The sequence below is a fragment of the Juglans microcarpa x Juglans regia genome, chromosome 6S (assembly GCF_004785595.1).
Source record: "Juglans microcarpa x Juglans regia isolate MS1-56 chromosome 6S, Jm3101_v1.0, whole genome shotgun sequence".
In the NCBI taxonomy this organism is placed as follows: domain Eukaryota; kingdom Viridiplantae; phylum Streptophyta; class Magnoliopsida; order Fagales; family Juglandaceae; genus Juglans; species Juglans microcarpa x Juglans regia.
Window position 1 is genome coordinate 12,007,663 of NC_054605.1, and position 25,457 is coordinate 12,033,119.

A 25,457-nucleotide genomic window follows, 5' to 3' on the forward strand; every position below is an offset into this window, starting at 1 on the left:
ATGAAAATGCAAGTTCTATTCATTAGTTCTTATTTCAAAACCAAGTGCCCAAGCAGCCCTGTCCTTCCCTTACCAGCTTGCTCAACTTTTAGACCACCAAATGAAGAGTAGATTTATATTGGATTTCCATCTTGGTGAAGCTCGCACGACCATGTCGGCGAAACTCAAACAACAACCTCAGGCAACTTCCAAGGTTAACAAAATGATCTAAACTATTTGCGGCATAATATGAAATGGATAATGATAGGTTTACTACTTTCTACCACCAATTTACTACTCTCTTTATTTTTTAATTTTTTTCTTTTACTTAATGGTTAAGGAAGTGACTATTAATAAAGTTATATATTTTTAAATTTTTCCTTAATGATTAAGGATGTTAAAAAATTACTTTAAGTAAAATAATAAAAAAAATAAAAATTTCAAATACACTATGGAGTAGTAAAGGAGTTGTAGGAAGCAACAAACTTATCATTATCCAAATCAGAGAGCATTCAACTCGATGGAATAATTGAAATTAGAAGACAACCATTCAAACAAAAATAATTTCATAGAGGAACGATTCGTCTAAGCTCGCTGATCAAGTCAACAACAAAAAAAATTCTCAATTTCTAACAAAACCAAACACAAGTGCCAATGAACATGACGAGCATGAAAATGAGTTAATCGTGTACCTGGCATAGGACCGATAAAATGAGATGGGACGTTTTGGTCTTGTGAAATGGGAACGTTTTCAGACGTGCATTAGACGAAAATGGGATGAAGCATTCACTAGAAATTTCAAGAAACCCGTCTCCTCCACAATCGCATCCTCTAGCTCTTTTGAACAAGAAGGGATTTAGGGTTTATATAGAGGGCTTGGCCCTAGCTGCATGAAGTTGGTCCCTGACGCTGGGATTTCTTTCATGTGCCACGAAGCATGCAAGAGGATACTGGTAGAGAATAATGGCGAAGCATGGAAGAGTTTTTTGAAAGTACCAAAGATTTCACGAAATGCCGGGAATTAGTTTTTTATTTGTTGCAAAGCTTGTAAGGGTATGCTGGTAAAGACTAATGCAGAAGCATAAAAGAGTTTCTTGAAATCATCAAAATGTCGGGGGTATCTTCCATATGCTCTGGAGCATGCAAGGGGATACTGGTAGAGAGAATGAGGAAGCATACGAGTTTTTTGAAAGGAATGAAAGATCTCACAAAATGCCTCTCTCAGAGCAATGAAGGAAGAATTGGGGTACTTTTTTTTCTCAAGTTTTTTGGGTTAAGTTATTGTGTTCTTTTATCGTTTACTCACCTCTGGATTACTATTGTTATCATTGTTTTCATTTTTACCTCTTTTGTGACTCAGTTCAATGAGGCTTGTTTACGAGGTTAGATTTGATGCTTTTTTGGAAGATATGAATACCAGTTTAAAGAATGTTAGAATGATGGCTACACTAGTAGGAGTATAAGCTTTCTCGAGCTTGACTGTTTAGCACTACCCGTAGTTCATGCATTAGTAATAAGATAAACCTCGTAAATTTTGGGAAATTTCTCCAAACAAGCAAATGTTTTAGACCATTGCTTTTAGGTTCAAACATTTGTTGGTTTGTCGATCGGCCTTACAACATTATCAGAGCAACTTAAAATACAGCTTCTGAAGTTCCAAGCGGTTCCCATTTTCGAAGGATAAAATTTCCAATTGCTTTTCTCGGCTTTTCCTGATATAAAGGTTAAGACGATTGTTCAATATTGGTAGCTCTATTGTTAAGACGACCTCTTAGAGCCCTCAAATGAGGAACACAATTAGTCAAGTTGTTCAACATGTTGATAGCCAAGATCTTGGAAACATGTTTGCTAGGCTTGGAAGAGGCCAAGGTGGTGGCCTTGATTTGCCTAGGATGTCCCAACAGATGATGCTCGTTGTTTCCTAAGTCCTTAGAGGTGGATCAGCCCACTCTTAGCTTTTTTCTGCCATGGAGGTTGAAGCCCAACCGCACCGTAATGAGCCAAGGTTGCGCAAGGATGACAAACAAAATGAACAAAACATCGAGACCAATCTCCAACAAGTGGCTTAGAGGATTGAACGACTAAATCCATCTGAAAATGTTTTCTATTATGTAGTCGAAAATGCAATTCAGTTATTTGGCAGAAGTGGTTCCAAAGATCTTATTAATGACTTGTGCAGCGATAAAGATCTTATTGTTGAATATATGGAGATGTTGCACCGTGATGTTCATCAACGACTTCAACTGCTCACCATAGATTGTCTATTTAAACAACCTAGAATCTAAAATCTCAAGCACGAAGAGTCCTCCAGAAAAATTACAAATAAAGGAATAAACTTACGTCTGTATACCTCTAAATTGTCCAAATGAAGCAATAACCATTTCCTACTCTGTTTGGCTGCTAATAAACCAAGAGAAAAGCAAGAAAATGGTGATGCTTACAAAGAAGAGATGAATCAGTCGACCCAAGAACACCCACAATCTGAGAGAGACATGAGTGCTGACGGAGGGGAAAAACCCAATATCTGACCTGAGTGGAGGTGGCGAGTGCGTATGCAGAAACAATGGGGACTGAATGCAGGGGGAAAATGGAGTTGAACTACTCAGGGGTTTGCGTCAGTCAGTAGTCTTTTTTTTTTTTTTTCAATTTGTGTTATTTAAAAATAAAATAAAAATTCACCACACCAGTCGGGGTGCGTGAAACCAACTGAACGTAGCGGAATTGATTTAGAAATCCTTAATACTTGTTCAACGAAAAACATATACGGGTGACTTAGGGCATGCTTGAATAATGAGATAATATGAGAATTTTGTAACATGTAATGCTCGGTACAAGTCCTAAATGTATAAGCCTTGTACAAGCATTTTGTAAAATTGTGGGACTCATCAAGAAAATGTGAGTTTTCACACTTTTCCATAATAGGGTCCACTTTTTATTTATTTATTATTTATTATTTTATAAAGGGCTTGCGTGAAGCTTGTGGGTTTGAAGCTTGTATATATCATTTCCCTTCTATAAATAGTAGTGAAATGATTTGAATTAAGATGTTTTATTTGGTTTTGAGAAATGAGAGAAAAAGTTGGATAAAAATACTATAAAGTTAAAATATTGTTTGAATATAATTTTTTAATATAATTTTTTTTTTTGAAGTTAGAAAAAGTTGTATTATTATTTTTTTTGTTTGGATCCTGCTACTCAGCCGCCCAGTATGTACCGTTGGGCGTGTAGCCTAGTGCATTTTTAATTTTTTTTCTTCTTTTTTTCATACATTTTAAAATATATTTAAATATTTTTTTAAAAAACACACAAATACACTAGTAGTCACTTCCATAATCATTAAAGAATAAAAGAAAAATAAAATAAAATGTATGAGCGGTCAAATCTAGGGGCAAAAACATGGAGCAAACTACCATTTTCCTTTTTGTTTTGTTTGAAAATTTGAAAAATTTGTAATGATTAGGTAATGATTAGATGAAAAAGTTAAAAGTTAAAAATTTGAAATTGAAAAGTATTTTATATTTGAATGATATTTGAGAAAGAATTTATTAAATTTTTTTAGATGAGATGAGATCATCTCTTAGTGTTCAAACATAGCCTTAGGTAACCTTAGACTAATAGGGGCGGTAAATCTTGTTTGCGTTTTGTATTCTTGTTGTGTCAAGTCATGAACATTATACTATATGAGTTAACCCGAACACGACCCGTTAAACTAAATGGTTCAGAACTTCAAACCCTAACATGACCTATTTAAATAATAGGATGACATGGCATGACTCATTTCAACCAATTTCAACCCTGTTTATGTGAATGGGCTGAACTGACCCAAATAACCCATTAGATTTGATTAACATAATTTACATAAAACTTAAAATCACAATATCTCCAAAAACTATAACAGTAACTACTAATGAGAAATATCAATAAAATCAATATGTATAATCCAAGCAATAAAAACACCAAAATTAAAATCTCAACAATACCAAATATGAGCATTGCTCCAAAATTACAATCTAAATAATAAAAACATAAACATATTATAATAATATTAATATTACAATCCCAGTAATAATAAACATAAATCTAAACATTTTTAGAACTTGAAGAAAGAAGTGAAGCATCCTCCTTGCTCTTGTTGATATTCAACTCCATAACATCTTCAGTTAGCTCGTTCAATTTCATTCTTTGTGTTTCTATTAAAAAAGATGGCATCAGTAAGTTTTATGTCAAATAAAATTATTTTATTGCAAGCATGACAGTAAATTATTTAATAAAATAAAAATAACGTTACCTTGCTCACCATATAACCAATCTCTTGTGCAAACTAATGCTTCAACAATATCTCAACAAATAATGACCTGTACATTTGACCGTTTTGCTTTAGTTTCCTCATTTTGAAAACTTGCTGAGATATCTTCCGGCGCATACAAGTCAATCAAATAATCATTTTTTACTTTAATGCACGAGTTATTACCTAATGCCTCACTCATCTGACATTTAAAAAAATCCAACATGCAACAACTATAACACATCAATATAATGTCTACACAACAACTATTGTACATAAACAACCAAAACAAGCAGTGTTGTAGATACACAACAACCATTGTACATACCTATTCTGCAACTATAGTAGATAAACAACCAAGTCAAGTAGTGTAGTACATACACAACAACTATTGTGTATATCTATCATGCAATTATAGTAGATAAACAGCCAAAACATAGCAACTATAGTAGATAAATAGCCAAAACAAGCAATGTTGTAGATACACATAAACTATTGTGCATATCTATTGTGCAACTATAGTAGAGAAAAAGCCAGAACATAATAATTATAGTAGATACAAAGCAACTATTGTGCATATCCATGATAAAATCAAATATGACTCTTTGAGAACAAAACCAACATCAAACAAGAAAGTTCTAGTTTCACACCAACCTAAAGAAAGTTCAGCTGCTCACCAAAATCATACAACCTTCCATATATGCCGATCACAACCATCACAACCTTCCAATGCCATCACAACCATCATAGATTCACAACCATCACAATCATGAGCAATCAATTGCAAACTACAAACATTATTAATCAATTGCAACTACAAGCATGATTCAATCAATTGCAAACTGCAAACTACTAGCATGATTCAATCAATTGCAAACTACAAAGGGTTTAACAACTTACCCTTGCCACTTGGCAGAGACGATAGAGAGGTAGAGAGGGTTAGCCTGCAAAGCAAAGAGAAGTAGACCAAGAAGGGAGTAGCCAACATGAGAGATGTGAGACTGAGGTTTTAGAGGGAAGGAGACCGAGAGAGGTGGGAGTGAAGGTGGCGTTAGACAGCAGGCCGAGAGAGTGAGGTGCAAGACTAGGAAGGGGGCGGCGTGAGAGAGTAGACTGAGAGAGTGAGCTACTACCGTGTGAGGCTGGGAGGGGGCGGCGTGAGGTGGGAGTGGAGGCCAAGAGAGAAGAGGTGTGAGACTGGGTGTGGACGTGGGAGGGGGCGGTGTGTGTGAGAGGTTCGTGAGAGTGAGATTGAATAGGTTAAACTTAGGGTTTTTTGGTTTTTAGGGTTAAGAAGGGTATAAGTGTAATTTTGAGTAAAAATCTAAACGGGTCAAAACATGTTGATTTCCTGTCATGCGGGTTGACCTATTAGTAACTTATTTAGAAATCGTATCTTAATGGGTCAATTCATTTTGACCCGAGTCCGTTAATATCAAACTCCAATCCGCTAATTTCGTGTCGTGATAGTGTTGGGTTCACGGGTCGTGTCACATATTTTCACTCATAAACTAATTTACGTGAATGTGCATTATTTGATATCTAGTTAAATTGAAAAAAAATAACAAATTTAGAATTCTTTATAATTTTATTCAAATGGAGTGCAGTTATGTATGCAAAATTGACATGATTTTTAATGAGGTAACATAAGTACAATAATTGATTGTAAAATAAAATGTAAAAGAATTATAAGTGTATCAATACTTTTATTTGTTGGAAAAGAAAAGGAAAATCAAAAGGCTTCTTCAAATTTAAGAGAACGAATGATATTGTTTTAATCGAACGTTGGTATATAAAGTCTCATTAACTCACTAAATTGTTATTATTATTATTGTTATAAAATTTCATGATGTTGGAGATTGGAAAAAGGATGCAAAAGTGAAACGTAGCACCATGCATGCTAGAATAGTACTAAAATGCCTGTCCATTATCTGTGAAATTGGATTCCTTGCTAGAATATGACCCCAAATAGTAATCTCATGTAGAAGTATGGGCCCTCAAAAATCTGATGGACCAAAGTCTAGGGCTAAGCCCAGTGCTACCACAACCCCTCGGCCAGCATCTCTACCCGAATAATCACTGCCAATTCTACCAGTGAGTCGCTGTCCATGCCCTGTTTCCTTCACGACTAGGAAAATGATATCTATACAATCATTAGGCAAATATATTTTAAATGATGTGAATTTTTGTAAAATAATTTATAAAAATAATTTCGTTTTACAGAAATAACCTTAGTTTAAAATATGATATTATAAAGGATTAATGTAAAAAGATTTTTTTTTTTTTTTTGTTAGAAAGAGGACGGTACCCTAATTTTATTGATAGCCCTCACTTGTGGCGAAGGAAAATCGTGGTTACAACCAAACACCTAGGTGATACAAATAATCATAAAACCAAAAATCCAAGTAGCAAAAAAACCTAAACAATCAACAAAAATAAACCATGATCATTTTTGTTCATAAAACAATAATAAAAGCAGACCAACCCTAGAAACTAACCAACACCTGCAAGAAAGAGCACACAAACAAATAATAATAACCAATGAATAAAAAATCATAGAGAACCAAACTTACCAAGCACAAACCTACGAGATGCGAAGATAAGGAAGCCCAATCCTATCCGTACGAAGAATCCCTCTTAACTGGATTGGCATGTCACTATCATCCACCCAGTCCCTATTTAAACCCCAGCACTCTTCTTAGCAAGAAAATCAACCACAACATTACATTCACGAAAGATATGATGAATACGATATTCCATGCATATAAGCTACTCATGTAATTCATCCAAAAAATCCTCTAAATATCAGATATTACAAGACCCTTTAACAATCTAATTGACAAGCAACTGAGAATCCGTCTCAATCTCAACACGAAAAAATCCAAGATGATAACACCTACGAATCCCCTCCAACACATTGCGCATTTCTGCAAAATTATTGGAACCCTGACCCAAAGACACAGAATACGCCATACAGAGCTTACCACTATGATCACAAATAACACCCCCTGCACTAGCTGGCCCAGGATTACCTAAACTGCTATCGTCAGTATTCAATTGGAGAAAACTGCTGAACCTTTCTGATATTCATTGGTTCTTAAATTTCTCCGGCAACGGCCATCTTTGGATGCCATTAGAGCCTTTATCTGCTGCTGTTGGGATTGTAGAATTTGCCAGTTGTTTCTGCCATGCAAAGGCCTCGGCATGTTTTTGTTCAGTTATCTAATGAGAACGATTTCAATAAATCACTGTCCCGTGAATCTTGTGATATCAATGGCATTCCTTACAAACCTTTTGCTTGGAGGCCAGATTTTAATGAGTTTTTTGAACCGTTGTGGGTTCCGGTGTGGGTCTTCTTGCCTGGTCTTCCACCGAATCTATACCACTCATCTGTTTTGAAGATGTTTATGGCACCCATCGGTAAGTTAATACGCTGAGACAACTCCACGATTTGTGCCGCATGAACCGATGGTGCTAGGGTTTGTCTGGAGGTAGATGCCTCACAAGAACCGATTTCTCATTTCTGGATAAGGAAACCAGGGTAGCCACGAAGCCGTAGACAAGAGGTCATTTTTGAAACCTTACCGGCGTATTGCAATATATGCAGATGCCAGGGCCATAATAAAAAAACATGCAGAAGTGGAAGTGATCAGAAGAAGAAGGTGAAAGGTGGACAAATTTGGGTTAAAAAAGGTAATAAAACTATGGTTGAAGAACAAGTTGAAGGCTCGCTTGAAGAAGTGGTGGTGGAGGAGCAGGTCCTTCCTGAGGTGGAACCTTCGACAGTGGTACTTCCTATGTTGGTTGGGGAGGAAAAAACTATAGCCGTTCAAGAGGGTGTCAAGGAATCTCCGGAGCTTACATTGGTGCGGGTTGATGCTGAAGGAGATGCGGTACAGGGATTCAGCGTGAAGAAGATGTAAAAAGAGTTATACGTATATCATTACTCTTATAGCTATCAACGCGGTTTTAACTTCAATTATCATGTTTTGAATAGGAAAACTTGGGGCTGGTTTGGTTACACAAAACCAAACTAGCTCATCTCATATAATCATTACAACTTTTCTAAACTTTTACACAAACTATAATAAGCAATTCAACTTTTTCAAATTTCAAAATAAAAATAATATTAAAAAATTATATTATAACAATATTTTATTCAATTTTCAACAAAACATCTCATGGTCTCATCTCATCTTAACTGCTTAACCAAAGATCAGAGATTCAATTCATATCAAGTCAACTATAGAGCTCTAAGTTCTTCCCCTCTTTTCTTCTTTAGTTCTGAAATTGCTTTACGATTTCATTAAACCCCCACCAAAATGAAATCAATAGAAAATGACAGAATTGACGAAAATGATGCATCATGGAAAAAGAAGAACAAGAAAATTAAATGACACTTCGGTTTTGGTCAAACTAAGTTCCCTCTAAATTAGGAGTCTTGAATCGATGGCTTGCAAATCTCTTAAAAGGCATTATAAATTTGTGGAAATATATATAATCATTTGGGATAATGAAAATGCCAATTTTGAAAGTCTGATGTATAAATTCAAAGAAAATTTATGATTAAGTACTACTGTAATTTGCCCTTAAATATTACTGAAATGAACTACCAATTTAATTAATGTATCTTATCCAATAATCAAGTACGGATTTATATATATGAGCTGCGGACCCTTGAATAATGTTAGCTAGCTAGCTGGCTATGTTTGTATAATGATCAATTCCTTGTTCTTCTTTTGCTAAGAGGCTTGATCTACTTTTGAAAATAGATCATTAATTAGTAGTTTCCTGCTTCTTGAGGGAACATTAATGACCCATAACGTCTTGAAAGAAACAGTACATGACTACTAAAACTTGAACTATCATAACTGGTTCAGCCGTCTTCGATCGTTGCTCTTCACTGCAATGATCAGTGCTAGCTGCTTTAATTACTACCTTAATTTACTGTAGCATGCGTGCATGATGGGATAGGGGAGCAGTACTAATAATATCCGTCATTCTCCAAGTTGTTGCAGATTAAACCAACATTAATAATTCATCAAGTTCTTATAATTATTCAGATTTTGAAGGTGACAACTCTCATCAACTGATCTCTAATTGGTTCTAATGATCAGTACCATAAATATATAGTAGCATTTTGGGTTTAGTTTGATCGTCAAGTTGCATTGGTCTTGAACCGGCCTTGATTCTCTGGCGAGGCTACTATTGATCTCATGAGAGACAGACAGACAGTCATCATGCATGCATGGACCGACGCCTCCCATGAGAAGAATTACCTATGATCACCATGTGAGATTCTGGTGTGCGAGAGGGTGCATGCATGCTACTATATATATATATTCATATATATGATTGTGATCACCTAATAATATCACATTTCTTCATTTTCAACTAAGTGCCTGCCACATGTTTGGATCCCCCACATACATGTTTATCATCAAGAATATAAACCCAATATTTTTATATGGAGTACTATCTATCTTGCATGCGATAGTGACACACTAACTTGGCCAAGTTAGAGTAGTGTGAGGCAGCAAGATTCGTGTTCTTATCATCAATACTACGAGAGTTGGGCCATTTGTATTGTCGCTCATATGACACATACATGCAGCTTGCAGGACAAAAGCCACATGGAAGGAGGACCATTTCTGAGGTTTATAAGTCACAGAATACATGATAGTTCATACCCCTTCTAAAGCTCTTACTTCGCTTGTCTATGGAGCATTCATTTTAATAACTGACATTAAGTCATATATATTCTTCGCACTGAACTGATTTCGTATTGTTCATCAACTAGCATTCATTTTAAAAGTCGATGGATAATAGCACGTCAACACAGTAGTATAAGAGTGGAACGAGAGCGCACTATGTATTTGACATTTTTTGAGAGCATCGATCGAGCACATCTAGATCAGGATAAATGTCATGATAATGACTTATATTACAGGTCTTGTGAACGGATGAGCTGCCTATTCAATAGATTTATGAGATCCTTTTGTTGACCAAAGTGTGAGGGGGGAAAGTGATCAGGACCAATCTAACCTTCCAATATTTTCTTTATATGCACATCTCACATAATGAAAATAATTCTCATTTGGACGAAATATATATGTTTTCAGAGAGAGTGATTACAATACAAAGTACAAATGATGAGGAGGTATTACAGGGGTATGAACATCTGGATTCATTGCCTGGGGAAAAAAATACTGCATATCATTGTGTACAGATAAAGATACAATGTGGAGATCATGAGAAAATGAAGGAAAATTGGTGTCAAACTCTTGCAGATCGAGATTATATGTACATAATGATCAGATAAATCTGGCATGAACTTAAATTCAGAAAAAAAAGGGGAATTTGGATTTCACAATATTAGTGGTTGAACTCAAAGATATCATAATGTGGCGGTGCAACAACACACAAGACTTTTCTCATTTGCCAAACAAAAAAGAAAAAAATGAAACGAAATGAAATGAAAGTCTCGATCAGTGGGCCCAGCTGAAATGCTGATGTGAGAGGATATCGATGGATGTGAATGGAATGGAGTGCTCCATAGGGATAGGTCTATCAAGCCATCATATGAATGAGGCTTACTTTATTATTGTACCCTACTCTCAGCATGCATGTGCATAGCTTTGCTGCATCATGGCTAGCTAGCTAGCTAGGAAAGGGACATACATGCATATAAATATAATATATATATGTGAACCTTGATTGACGCAAACTTTGTCAAACTTATAGTTGTAACCAATTTTAGTCCACAACAAACGGCTCCATCAAAAGATGATCCCATTTCAAAGTTTTGCATGTGCTCTCTCCTTTATTTCTCTCCTCCCAACCTATTATTCTTCCCCACGTTAATTCCCAAGTGGCCCCCCCCCCCCCACCCCTCCCTCTGCACAATTATCGAAGGAGATCAGGCAGAGATAATTTTTCCTCTTGTTTTGGAGGGTGAGTAGATTTGGTGGGATGCTCTCCCGCCATCTCCGTTTGAATGGCAAGAGAAGATATATATATAGGACCCACGTCTCGAGTTGGTGATCTTTAATGGTTTGTAATTCAGAAAAAAAAAAATTGGAAGAAATCCTAATTAGCTTGTTATTAATAACACTAAAATATCATCCATGGCAGATGAAGACTTACCAAATGAAGATGAAGACTTAACGAACGAAAACCTACCACAACCATATTGGCTGAAGATCCTCCCGATCTCTCATGCAACGACTAATTCCTCATTTTGTCAACTTTATATTTATGCAAGTTACCTTGTTTATCTAGTCTCCAAGTACAATATCTTTTGTATTGATGAATATGAAATTTTTTCTATTCCTTTCAAATTCTCGCGGGATTTGAGTCAATTCTAGGGTTTGCTGCATGGTGAACCCCACCGCCCCATTAACCTCCTCGGTAGGACAGCCTTCCGGTGACTTGGGTAAGGATCAGGAGAAGGTGGGCTTGCAGATATAGTTGTCAATCGGCCTTAACCTTTGCCTGAGGTTGATGTTCCGTTTTGTGAACCACGTTTCAATGAAGGGGAGATATTTTTCATGTTTTCTCAATCTGAAATCATTAAATCTGCTAAGCCTTTTCGTTATGTAGTCGTGTTAAAATTCTTACGCTATCATCCATCGTTAGATCATGTCCATGGGTTCCTAAAACATCAATGGGGTCTTCTTCGATGCCTGTGGAGGGACAATTTAAGAATCCATGTAATGTGTTGATCAGGTTATCAAATGAGGATGAATTCGTGAGTGTGATGGCTCGCGGTAATGTTGATTTGGTAGGTGTGCCTTATAAGGTTTTCCATTGGACTCCAGGATTTAATGAAGATGAAGACTCTCCTTTGGTTCCTGTTTAGATCTCTTTACCAGGTCTCCCTTCAAACTATTTTCATTCTTCCCTTCTGAGAAGCATTGGCGGAGGGTTTGGGCTTTTTTTGAAAAGCGATAATGCAATGGCTTACATTACAAGACCTGCAGCTGCACGTATTTGTGTGGAGATGGATGTTTCATTACCTTTGCGGCATCATTTTTGGTTAGGTCCTCTAGGCCTTGAATCCAGTCATTATCAAGAAGTGGTGTATGAATATCTTCTCATGTTTTGTGGTTGGTGCCGAGACCATGTGGAACAAAAATGTGCCTTGAAAGATAAATATGTTATGAAAGGCAAACTGAAAAAGGTGTAGGAGGAAAGAGGTCGAGGTACTGTGAAACAAGTCTGTAAGGTAGTGGGAGAAAAAAAACTTGATGAGGGGAAGAAGAGGTGAAAGTAGAAATCCTACAAAACGGAAGGAAATCCCTTTTGGATCGGATTAGAAGTAGGAATAAAGAGCAGGAACAACGTAATATGGAGATACTTTTTGTGTCTTCTAGTGGGGTTATTACGATCAAAATATGGAGATACTTTTTGTGTCTTCTAGTGGGGTTATTACGATCAAAAACCAATTTAATCTGGAAGTGGAACCAATGGTACTGAAGGAAAGAACGGAAGTGGGTGTAGAAGAGGGTTCAAGGCATTTGGATATTCATAAAAAGGAGGCTAACACTCTGCTGGGCTCTTCTGACGAACAAAAAGGAGGCTAACACTCTGCTGGGCTCTTCTGAGTGTTCGTCAAAACCATCTTGGTTTGAACAATAAAAAAATGGCTAGTAAGGAAGTTTTTTATGAAGTTGTTGACGGCTTTCCTTCCCCGAGAAGCTCGTTGAAGCTTATAGATGAAGCTTTGGAGTATGAATTATGTCATATGTCGGATAGGGGGTTTGTAGAGGAAGATGATCATATGGGGTTGACGAGATAGCATGGTCACTCCTTGTCAGAAAAGGAAGAGGAGGATGAGATTGAAGAGTTGGCTGCCAAATGTCATGAATCGGTTAATGAGGTTGACGTTCTGATTAAATATCTTTAGGGTGTGAAAAAGAAGAAAGCCGCTCTTGTTCTTGAACGAACAACACATTCCAATAAATATTATTGATTAAATGAATATTCTTTTTTGAAATATTAGAAGTATTTGTTCGTTGAAGGCTAACCTATGGCGTTATATTAATAAACATCGATCATTGGTGGTAGCTTTGTTAGAACCTTTTCTTTCGGTTAATAAGTGTCCTCGATGGGCACAATGGTTGCATCTTCCAAATTTTTGTCATAATGTAAAGGAGGGAGGTAAAGTTTGGCTTTTCTAGGCGGATGGGATTGACTTTTAGATGCTTTCAGTAATAGACCAAGCATAATTAGGATGATTTTCTCATGGAAATACTCGAGTGTTAGCTACTTTCGTTTTTGCGAGTTGTTTCCAAAGCCAGCAGCGTGAATTATGGAATTATCTGTGTGATATCAATGTGGATGGACGGCCTTGGTTTCTCAGAGGTGATTTTAATATTATTTTTTCAAAAAAAGAAAAAGTTGGTGGTATTTTCCGGGCCTTGATAGAGTGACAATAATGTATTAAATAAGCATAAAATTGAGTCAATTTTAGAACAAAATTACGTTACATGCTAGTTTAATACATTAAAAAGAAAGATGGAAAGTTTGATGCGTAAAAAGGGAAAAGAGTTTTTACATGAGGACACTGACATCTCTCTCCCTCTTTTGTTCTCTCTCTCTCTCTCTCTCTCTCTCTCTCTCTTTGTTTTCTTTTCCAGCCCTAGCCTCCAGTGATAAACTGCACGGAACAGAAAGGGATAACCAACTCATGGAATATTCAGAAAAGAAAGTGGAGCAAGGGTGTGTGCAGGAGCATAAGAAGGGGAAAGATTCGTGTGAGAAATGAGAGTTTTGGTGGGCAGAGCAGATTTCAGGAAAAATTTTCTTGTGCTATTGTTCTTTTTCCCCCGCTGAACATTATTCGATGATGCTTTTTTTTTTTTCTTTTTGGTTGTTCACCAATACACTATGTGTAAGTAATTTTCTAAAACTTAGGCTCAGGATTTCTTTGAGCGGTTTGAGTTTCCTAAGGTTTGTGATTTCTATTGTGCTTAGCAAGTAGTATCCAGAAAGTTTTCTTACAGCTATTATATGATGCCTTTCTAGAGCTCACTTACCTATCCTTGATCCATTGTTGTCTAAAGGGTACAGTGTATTCTTGGTTCGTGTGAGACTTTGGTTTTGTTAGCACATCTAATGATAGTTTGGTATCAATTTAATTGAGGTATTTTAGAGTTTATTTTGAGCGTGAATCATATATATTAACCAGACATTTTGTTCATGACCGAGATGATGTTTGAAGGAAATTGAAAAATTCTAACCCTCCTTGCGGAGCCAAACTGTGAGAAGGAACCCGCAGCTAAGTGTTTGACAAAAAGTCCTTTAGATATCGAAAATGTTGTTTTAGTTTTTTTGTCTTATTGAATCTACAAAGTCCAAGCATTGTTGAAAGATTTTTCAAAAAGATTTAGTAGAATAGAAGCATTGTTCAAATAGAAGGGAAAGGAAGATGAAATCACATCATTTCATCTCTATGCATACCAGATCAAACTCAATAGTCTAAAGGCTTGTCTCCATCTGCTTATTTTTTTTATCACCATTCTCTCTAAGTTTGAGTAAATAAGCATCCTCATTTTAAAACACCACGGTTTAGTTCTTAGAAAAGCTTTAATCACTGTGAAATTGACCTTGGTACTCTTCCTAAAAATAACTACATATCTTTTGCACTTGGGAGACACTTTAATTGAAGAGACAGTCCTCTCGTGCTGGCCTTGAATTTAACAATTGTATTAATATTGTGGTTTAATAGACCTTCCTTCATATGGTCATCAGTTCTCCTAGTGTAATGGGAGGTTAGGGGTGGTAGAATTTGGGCACGGCTTGATAGAGTGTTGGTGAGTTCGGATTTTTTGTTGAAATTTTCGGAAGGAAGAATGGAATATTTACCTCGTACGTCATCGGACCATTGTCCAATGATTACTCAGTTGGATCATGAACGTCAGGTTGGTTCTAGGCCATTCTGTTTTCAAAGAATGTGGTGCTCTCATGAGAATTTCCTTTTTGTGGTTCAGGAGTGCTGGGTGTAGGATGTGCAGGGATGTCCTATGGTACACGTTAGTGTGAAACTAAAGAAATTGAAACAAATCTTGAGAAAGTGGAATTTTGAGGTTTTTGGCAGGGTGGATTCAGATATAAAAGTTATTGAAGAAGAACTGATGGCACTTGAGCAAAATGTCATGTTAAATTATTCTCAGGAGATGGAAGCTGAACTATTGTGTTGCAAACAAAAGCATCTCCATTATTTACTTAGAGAAGAAATAATGGGACGTCAAAAATCGCAATTAAAGTGGCTTTCGGAAGGAGATGCTAATATGGCTTTTTTTCCATGCTTCGTTAAAGTGTAAAAAAAAATATAAAGTGTTGGACAAAATGACCCTTGAAGATGGCAGAGTTTTAAAGTCGACTGATGCAGTTCTTGATGGGGCGGTGGAATTTTTCAAAAATCAGCTTACGACAATGGCTGTGTCCATTGATGAGCTAGGTATGAATTTGTTGTTTCCTATAATTTCAAATGAGGATAATATAGCTTTGTGTAGAACTCCTGTGATGGCGGAGGTGAAAGAGGCACTATGGTCCATTCCACAAGATAGTAGTCCCGGTCCTGATGGGTTCTTGGTAAGTTTTTTCCAAAATACTTGGGATATCATCAAAGAGAATTTATTGAAGATGGCTATAGAATTTTTTGAGGGGAAGCCTTTATTCACTTTCTTTGGTGCTACTAATATTGTCTTACTCCCAAAAGTTGAAGATTCGAATAACTTCTCAAAATTTTGACCTATAAGTTTGTGTTTAGTAGGGTACAAGATTTTGGCTAAGCTGTTGGTGTCCAGGTTGTCAATGTCCAAGAAGAAGTTAGTTTCAGAAGAGCAGTCGGCATTTCTAAAGGGGCGTAGTATTTTTTTATAACATTTCTCTTGCCCAAGAACTTGGTCACAACATTAACAAGAAAGTGAAAGGTGGTAACATCAGGATTAAAACTGATATGGCAAAGACGTATGATAGGGTGAACTGGAAATTTTTAATGGATGTTATGCGAAAGTTGGGTTTCTCGGAACAATGGAGGGGCCTGATTTTCAATTGTAGTTCATCTCCTATGTGCTCGATTATGTTAAATGCATAGACGAAAGGTTTTTTCATGCCATCACGTGGTCTACGCCAAGGTGATCCATTATCGCCATATCTATTTATTTTATCCCAAGAACTCCTTTCATGTATGATCCAAGATGATTTCCAAAGGGGAATGTCAAGCCGTTTAATTCTCATGGGGGTTCGTCGATTTCTCATTTATTCTACGCTGATGATATTCTTATTTTTGCAAATGGAGGAAAAAAAATCAATGACTTAGTTGATGAAGACGTTACATGCTTATGAATCCATGTCGGGGCAGTTGGCGAGTCCTCATAAATCCTCAATTTTTTTCTCATCAAGATTTCCTCCTTGTAAGAAAGTGGAGGTGCTGCGACTAACTAGTTTTGCAGAAGGAAAATGGCCTTGTATCTATTTAGGAGTGCCACTACATGTGGGGTGGATTACCATTCGACTTTTTGAACAGTTGGTTATGAAAGTTCAAAAAAAATTGGCGAGATGGAAGAGCAAAATGCTATCATTTGGGGGTAAAATCACTCTTATCAAACATGTTTTATCTAGCATGCCGATTCATATCTTATTAGTTATGAACCTGCCTAGGGAGTGTTGAAAGCTCTAACATCTATTTTCTCAAATTTCCTTTAGAATTCTGGTGATGAGAGTAAGAAGCGAAAATGGGTGGCCTGGAAAAATATTTGTCTTTCGGTGGAGGAAGGTAGATTGGGTATAAGAGATCTTTTTGAAGTTCAAACTTTGTTATTCTTCAAATTTGCTTGGAAATTGCTCGAAGGTAATTCTTGTTGGGTGAGGTTTTTCAAGGCATAATATGTGGGAGATAACCATCCAACATCTGTTTCTAATTCTATTGAATCAAGATTTTGGAAGGGAGTTATGTCAGTGATGCCGATTATTGTTAAAAACTCAAGAGTCTTGGTTCGACAAGGTGAGATTAATTTCTGGTTTGATAATTGATTGGGAGATGGAGCTATCATTGAGTCTCATGAGGTCGTGGGGGAATCACAATTGAAAGTTGCTGAGATTCTAAACTCCTTGGGTTGGGATATTAACAAGTTATCTTCTTTGGTACCTACGAGTTTAATTGAAAATTTTTTAGCATGGCAATGGAAGGTGCAAATTGGCAAAGACATTATGATCTGGCAACCAAATCCGGATGGGATATTCTCGACTAAATCGGCTTGGCAACTAATTCAATCTCATGGAAATATTTGTTCGTGGCGCAAATGGTTATGGCATAAAAATGTTGCCAATAAAATGTCCTCTGTTTGTTGGCGAGCACGAAAGGAAGCTTTACCTGTGGATGCTATGATTGCTAAGCTTGGGCTATCATTGGTTTCAAAATGTAATTGATGTGTCATGTCTAAGCAGGAAACAATTGATCATGTGTTATGTGGAGGTGAGTTGGCAACTAAAGTTTGGGATTATTTTGCTGCCATAGGGGGAATTTGTTTACCTCAAGTTTGATCATGGCAAGGGATTCTTAACCTCTAGTGGCTTCGTGCGTCGCTTTCTTCTCAAGCTGGATTATGTTGTGGTCTAATTCCTATTTTGATTACTTGAGCATTATGGATTTGATTGATATTTTTTCTCAAGATCGAAAGTTCAAGAAATTCCAGTTGAAAGATTTTAAGATATTCCATGAGTTAAATTGTCCTCTGGCACGATTGTTTAGAAAAAGTTGAAGGTCGTGGCTTGGTCGAAACCAAGAAGGAGTTGTTTCAATCTTAATGTAGATGGTAGCTCAATTGGGAATGCTGATGCTGCAGCAGGTTGGGGGGGGGGGCATTATTTGGGACTCAACTGGCCGGGTTTTGGCTGGTTTAGTGCATCACTATGGGGTGTCTTCTAATACTTTTGTGGAAGGACGTGCATTACTTTTTGGCTTAAGATTGTTTCAACAAATGGGAATCAAAGACTTATGGTGGAATCAGATTCGTCCGTGGTGGTGGGATGGATCTGAAATGGTGTGTGTAATTTTTGGTATATGTGAGATTTTTGGGAAGAAATTAACGTTGTATTTTGCTCCATTAATTGTAGTATATGTCATATCTACCGAGAAGGAAATATGGTAACTGACTTCCTAGCCAAGGAGGGTGCCGAAAACAACAATTGGGTATTTTCTATATCAGAAATTGGAACCGTAATGCTATGAGGTATTTTGTGCACGGATCGTTGAGAACTTTCTTATTTATGCTTGTAATTCTTTGCTTATTATTTGGTGTAAATCGTAGTTCCTCCGCCTTAGTGAGGATCTTGCAATAAAATTTCCTCCTTTGATTAAAAAAAAATCTCTAGTATTAAAAATAAAATCTCCTGAGACATTTTGTCAAACAAGTTGTTATTGTCCTTAGTAAGGATAAGATTATCCTGTAAATTTTGGTGAGAGTTTAATACTTCCATACCAGAATTGATGAGCCAAAGAATCCAAAGTAGCTAATGTTCTCTTGGAATGGACTCTTTGGATTTATTGCATTATTTTTACAGGTCTCTTTTTTTCCCTTATATGGGAATGACAAATAAGCCCTACTTGGCTACTTTTTTCGTGTAGCGAATTCGGTAACAGTTAAAAGTGGTAGTTGGACCTTCCTAATCACGTATATTAATATGACTGGTAGGGTTGAAGCTTTTCCTTTGCCTTTACTACCATTTTTTCCTTTATTGTCTTTCGGGTCTGCTTCTTCTTCTTTTTTTTTTTCCTACCCTGCTGGTCCGCTGGAGTTGTTCGAGGTTCTTTGAGTTTTGTGTTGTCTCATGAGAGAGAGAGAGAGAGAGAGAGAGAGAGAGAGAATTGATATAAAAGTTATAAATAGATCATTTAGTATAGCAACACTTCTGCACTTGCTTCCTCTAAGACCACTGTGATTCCCAAGCAGAATCCACAGGAGATGGGTCTAAGGACTAAAGAGTAACAGGCCGAGGTTGTACATTGTGACCATCAGAATCGAGTCAAAAGTGGAAAAAAGAAAGAAAAAAAGAGTGAAAATAAATGGGTAGAAAGAGAAAAACATGGAGTGAAGAAAAAGCCAAGAAAAGTAAATCGGCTTAGAGATCATTGACATTTGACCCCAAGCTTCTTGTGCCCTTTTCTTTTTTACTTCCCCCCTCCCTTCACTTTCTACTAAAATTTTCTACATATTTAGCCTCTCAACTAGACTTCAAATCACTTGCAAGGATTGTAATTGTTGAGATATCACAATCAGCAATGAGAACCCTTCCTGCAATTTAGTGCACCTGCACTCGTTGTGATTGTGCCAACAAGAGCAGACGGTCTTGCTCCTAAGCTCGAAGCCTTGGCATAGCTTGATGAAGCCCCAGCACCTGATGCTGTAAAAAATGCACCATTCAGCAATAGGTCTCCTTCAGACCTCCAATTCCAGTGCTTCCAATCACTTTCTGGAGCATCCTCATGTTTGGTCACCTGCAGAAATTCACAGTTTCGAGACATATATCAGTAACAATAGTATATGTGACACCTTTTGTCATTTCCAATCATACCAACTAATGTGTCACATTTTTTCACCTCTTTGCTGAATCTGTCATCTGGTGCAGCAAATCTGTTCCCTTGGCTATTAATGGTAGGGGAAGCACTCCCTCCAATGGCATACATTTCCCAGTGAGTGTAGTCATTGTTAACCACATGGAAGTACCCTAGCCTACATCTGCATATGGAAAAGAATATACCCTCAACAACACAAAAATAAAGCAATCCAACATACAATTCACACTTCTTTTGCTTTTGGGACTTTTTTTTTTTTTTTTTTACCTTGGCATTCTTTGGACAAGCCCTTCCCCAAAGTGATTGAAGGCGATGGTCACCTGCATGCCCTTGTCCTGAGTGTAGGAATCGCTGTGACCCAACAACATCACCTTGTCATGGTGTGTCATGTAATTGTTTGAGATGGTAATGGCTGTGGAACCATGAATTGCATCAATCAACCCATCATCACAGTTTGACAGTGAACAATGGTCCACCCATATGTGGCTCCCACCAAAGATTGACACCCCATCACCGTCCGATACTGTCCTCCACCCATAGTGCCGTGGGGAGCTCCTCACCATAGCATTTCCCCCTTGCTTACAGTCATGTAGGTGTATGCCATGAATGATAATATTACTCACAAATTGAACAGTGATGCATGGACCCCCAGCAATGTGAACACTCGCTCCCCTCCCATCAATGGTCTTAAACGAATTCATAATCAGCTCTTCCTTCAACTTTATCACCATATCTCGTGCAAAGATAATCCACAATGGCTCATCTTGAACCACAGCATATCTAAGAGTCCCCGGCTTTGGGTTCACTGCATCTTCATCGCTGCTGTCTGTGACCACGTAAATCTTGCCATTTTTTCCTCCAATGGCGTTTCTGCCAAACCCAATAGCACAATCAGCCAGCCTCTGGCGGTTCTTCTCCCAATTGTGGTCACACCGCCAGCAATCGTCGATTGGGTTGCCTGTCCCGCAAGAAAGATAACCCAAGTTCCTCCTAGCCTTAGACGCATTGTTGATGCTCCTGAAATTAACAAAAAAAATGTGACATTTTTGTAACATTAGCATGCAAAGTAGCCATTTTTTAGTACCATTCCGTACCCAAAAACAAACAATAAAAGAAAGTCATGTTGGTGGAGGCTCATACCTTTGCACTTCTTTTACTACTAGCTCAGGATCCTGAACTGGGGAGGAGGAAATGAGGGTTGGGAGCAGGACAGAGAAGAGGAAGGTGATGAGAAAGAGCGGAGGAGGGATTGCCATTTTCCTGTTGTGTGATAGGAAATGTGCGAGAGAGCAAAAGGAGGGAGAGTGAGGGGTTTGAGTGATGATGATGAATGGAGGAGGGGAGAGTATGTATATATAAAGAAATTTAAAGCCGGGCTAAATGGTATGATTTAACTAAACATGTGGGTCCAAGGTGCTCGTGATTTCTGGTTTTAAGGGATTCTCAATCAATTTTGGGTAGTTTTTTGCCGTTAAGCGAAGCAAGCCATGAATGATGGTGGAAAAAAAATAAATAACATCAAAAGGAAAATCGTTTACAGGATCATGAACAAATTCTTTAGAACAATTGCCATTCTTTTTTTAAGTAGAAATATCCATTTAAAATGTGTACAGCATCAAACATCATTGAGATGATAAAAGACACAGAGTAGCATTCATCTTCTTTTTATCAAGTGAGAACATAAAACAGACTGTTTTCTTACATCTTCTACAAACAGTCTCCACATGGCTTAGATTCTATGATTTTCCATACAAGTAGATTGTGCTTTTCTACATCAATTTTCTACTTTTTTTAATTAAAGTTAGAAGCTACAGAGTGTGATAATCATCTTCTTTCCACCATTTTCACCCCTAGATTTGAGGTTTGAATAACCCAAATACTCATAATATATTCTCTTTGCACAACAAAACTCACATTCAAGTAGGTATGCAACCAAGTCATTAAAAAAAACATTGAACAATCTGTGTTTTTGCACTTATTTATAGTAATACTCCTATATTCGGATTAACCCATTCTACACAAATATCCGCAATGACGATTTTGTTATAGAAAAATGATAATTATAGTCTTAAATGTGTAAGTGTCGCACAATTACTTTAAAAAAAATAAATAAATACGATACCTATATGAAAAGAAAATTAATTTTTTTAATAGTAGATTCTATTTTTTTTCAAAATGACTATACAAAACTTACGCATTTCACGACTATACATTTATTGATGTGATGTTGTCCATTTAAACAATTAAAATATTATGTCACTTCAAATATGTCACATCAAAATGCAATGATTAGAGATAATAAAATTGAATAACAACATTGCTGGAACAGTAAAATATTCTCGTTTTTATTCTTTTTCTCCTTAAAGAAAGCTGGCCATTCTCTCTCTAAAAATTCTATTTTTAAAAAATTATTTCTCTTATTTTTTTCAATTCTTATAACAAGAAAACTATTCATCAGTAATCAATTATTTTTAATGAAAATGATTATTTATTGTCAAAATGAGTCTATTTTATCGCAAGTAGTCATTATCGTCGTAAATAATCTATCACAAATACTTATTTTTCTTATATCTGTATTTGAATAGAGGCAAACATGAAATTTTTACCTCTTATTTTACTTTCATTATTTTACTTTATTTTTTCTTTGTATTTCCTTCTGTTTTGCATGATGACAACCCTATCTCATACTGATAACATTATCAAAGACAGCATATATCCCTAATGTCTGCTTTAACCCAATTCTAAACAACATTACTCTTCTTGTCATTGATAAGTGCAACAAAGTGGTTCATTCGTTGGATCCTCTTTTTTTTTTTTTTTTTTTTTTTAAAAAAAAGCAAGAATCAATGCGAAGAGGCCAACTTGTTGACTCCATTTTCCAACTTTTTTGCTCTATTTTATGTTGCGGTGTATTTTTAGGTGTTTGTTAGAATCTTCAACCTCCTCCTTTTATATCTATTTATTGTGCAATCTTGATTGAAAAATAAAAAATACATCTTTTAAGTAATATTATTATTAAATTTAATGTGTTCATAGGTTTCACAGGTACCCGGGATCTACTAATAATTAATATACATGAGTATACGCATGCATGCAGGGAAAATTAATATGATTAAAAAAATCTCTTCAAATAAATTGATTCTGTTTATTTATATGCAGAAAAATCACTTGTACAGTTTTAAAGTGTACAAGTCATGTGCACTTCTTTTGAGAGAAAAATTAACAAATCTGGAACCTAATGAAAATACTCATTTTTAATGGTAGACCCGCTATTTGTACACCTTAAGATTGTATTGAACATGAGTTATTCTATTTTCAAGTTGAATAAATCTTCACAACCTCCTCACACTTCACACTCTACATTTTTTTTAATTTTTATTATTTTTTTCTTTTATCAAATATTTATTATATGAATAATGAATAGAACATTTGAAATAATTTAAAAAAAAATTAAAAATTTAAAAAAAGTGGAGTGTGGAGTGTGGTGGAGGTTGTGTGGCAAAACTCTTTCAAGTTGGTGTATAGAGCATATCATCCACATAACTTAAATGATAAGATTTGATTTGTAAGATTTAGGATTAGTTTGGAACCTAAACTTATTTCAACTCATCTCAACTTATCATTACAACTTTTTCAAATTCTAAAATAATAATAATATTAAAAAATAATATTCTAACAATATTTTATCATCTCAACTCAACTCAACTCAGTTCAACATCCAAACACAACTTTAAGCTTTAAAATTTCTCTTCCAGATCGAACTATGTCATGTAAATAATTTACTATATATGTTATTTATACCGTCTTGTAAATAAAAAAATTTATTTAATATTATTTTTATTTATATAAAGGACATTCAAATAATTTGTTGACAAAAAGTAAGCCAAACTCCATAAATAGATTCTTTTTATGATGGTTGAGTAACACTAGGACAAGGGAGTAAAAACTCTCATTATTGTGATGCTGCTCAGTTGCTCATCACTCACTTCCAATTATCACTAGCACTGTGGACAACCATTCATAATTCATTTTTTATTAATTGTTTTTATGGAATTAATTTATTTGAAATATATATCTATATTTTTTAAAAAAGGATTTAGGTGTCACATGCTTTTGCCCTTTTAATTAGATCATTTGTAGGGCCCACTAACTATTTTCCCTGCATTTATGAAGCCCATTTTCCTTCTTATATATTTAACTTTTTCCCTTAGCCGCAAACTTCGCCGAAATTTCACATTAGCAAACAAAACATGGGACCCATTATTCTGACATGGCAAAGACTAGACCTTTGGAGCTGCCACTTGTCCCCGGCATCTATTCGACACATGGCCCGCGATTAGAGGCCCGTGGTATCCGTTAAATTTGCGGACTCGGTGAAAGCTATCACGCGGGAATTTTATTCCCTTTTAACGGATACACCTGTCGTTCGGGAAAATCTTAGCCGTTGACGATGGATTCCCTTAGTTCTGATCAAAGCCGTTGATGTCTACATTGTGGGGGATGATCTACTTTTTTAAAAAGGAAAAAAAAAAAAAAAAATGTTTTTGGACGTTTTTGGACATTGGAGGGGTTTGGGCGTTTTGGGTAAATGATATTTGTTTAGAAATTGATGTGATTTATTTAAACGGTTTTTATTATTGAATTTAAAATCAAATACAGCATTTCTTCTTTGGATAGTGAGAATGTTTGAATGCCATGGTTTTTTTTTATTATTATTGAATAATGATATACGTATAATTTTTTATATAATTTAAATTTAAATTGAGAATATTTTTATAAAATTTATAAAAATATCTCTAATTTAAAATAGGATTGTGAAAATGGCTTATATATCATTTTCCTTATTGCTATGTGATCTGCTCAATTCATTACAATATAATTGGTTTTTTTTTTTTTTGTTCATATTTTAACACTTTATTGTTAAGAAGTGAAGCAAATATATTCCTGCTTAAAAAAAATTAAAATTCAAGATTTCCGCAAACCCGTTACTATCAACGATTTATAAGATTCACTAAAAAAGAGATAAATATATGAAGAGGTGTCCATTCCATATGGCAATCTCATATGGAATGTCCATTTCATGTATGATGTAGTAATTTCACAACAAAATGTGATTATCAAGATCGAATTAACATTGAGAAGTGCTACAATCACAATGAACTCTCACAAAAGTAAACTCATAAACTGTATGATTTCATATAATACGTTAAATCTATTTTACAATAAAAATAACTTAACATAAATCTAATATACCATTTGAACTTATATAGTTTCTGAATTTACTTTTATGAGATCTCTTTGTGAAATTCAGAACATTAATTATCAAGTTTTGAATTTATTTTTTAGGCATGAGAGAACATTAATTAGTCAAGTTCTGTACACCAATATTTTGGTAGGATATCATGCCACCGACATCATGAAGTTGTATGAAGAGAAAGAAGATCACATGTATTCATCAACCGTAATTTCCACCAACGGAGGAATTTGTATCCTAGCATGGCCCATTAATACACCAATAATTAATTGTGTGTATTTAGGTCTAACAAATATCATTTATTGGTCATCATCATGTGAGTCATGTGTAGTCTAAAATATAGTTCTTATAGACTG

At 35.8% G+C, this 25,457-nt stretch overlaps 1 protein-coding gene across 1 annotated transcript; it reads right to left on the reverse strand.

The window, feature by feature from the left end:
- Nucleotides 1-19,139: 19,139 nt before the first annotated feature.
- Nucleotides 19,140-21,171, reverse strand: LOC121237271 (probable pectate lyase 18). The gene is made up of 4 exons (XM_041133947.1): nt 20,988-21,171; nt 20,115-20,864; nt 19,872-20,010; nt 19,140-19,769 (listed from the first exon to the last, which is right to left on the reverse strand). Exons 1-4 carry the CDS (start codon nt 21,101-21,103, stop codon nt 19,548-19,550), a joined length of 1,227 nt encoding a protein of 408 aa, XP_040989881.1. The 5' UTR covers nt 21,104-21,171; the 3' UTR covers nt 19,140-19,547.
- Between the last annotated feature and the right edge of the window lie 4,286 nt (nt 21,172-25,457).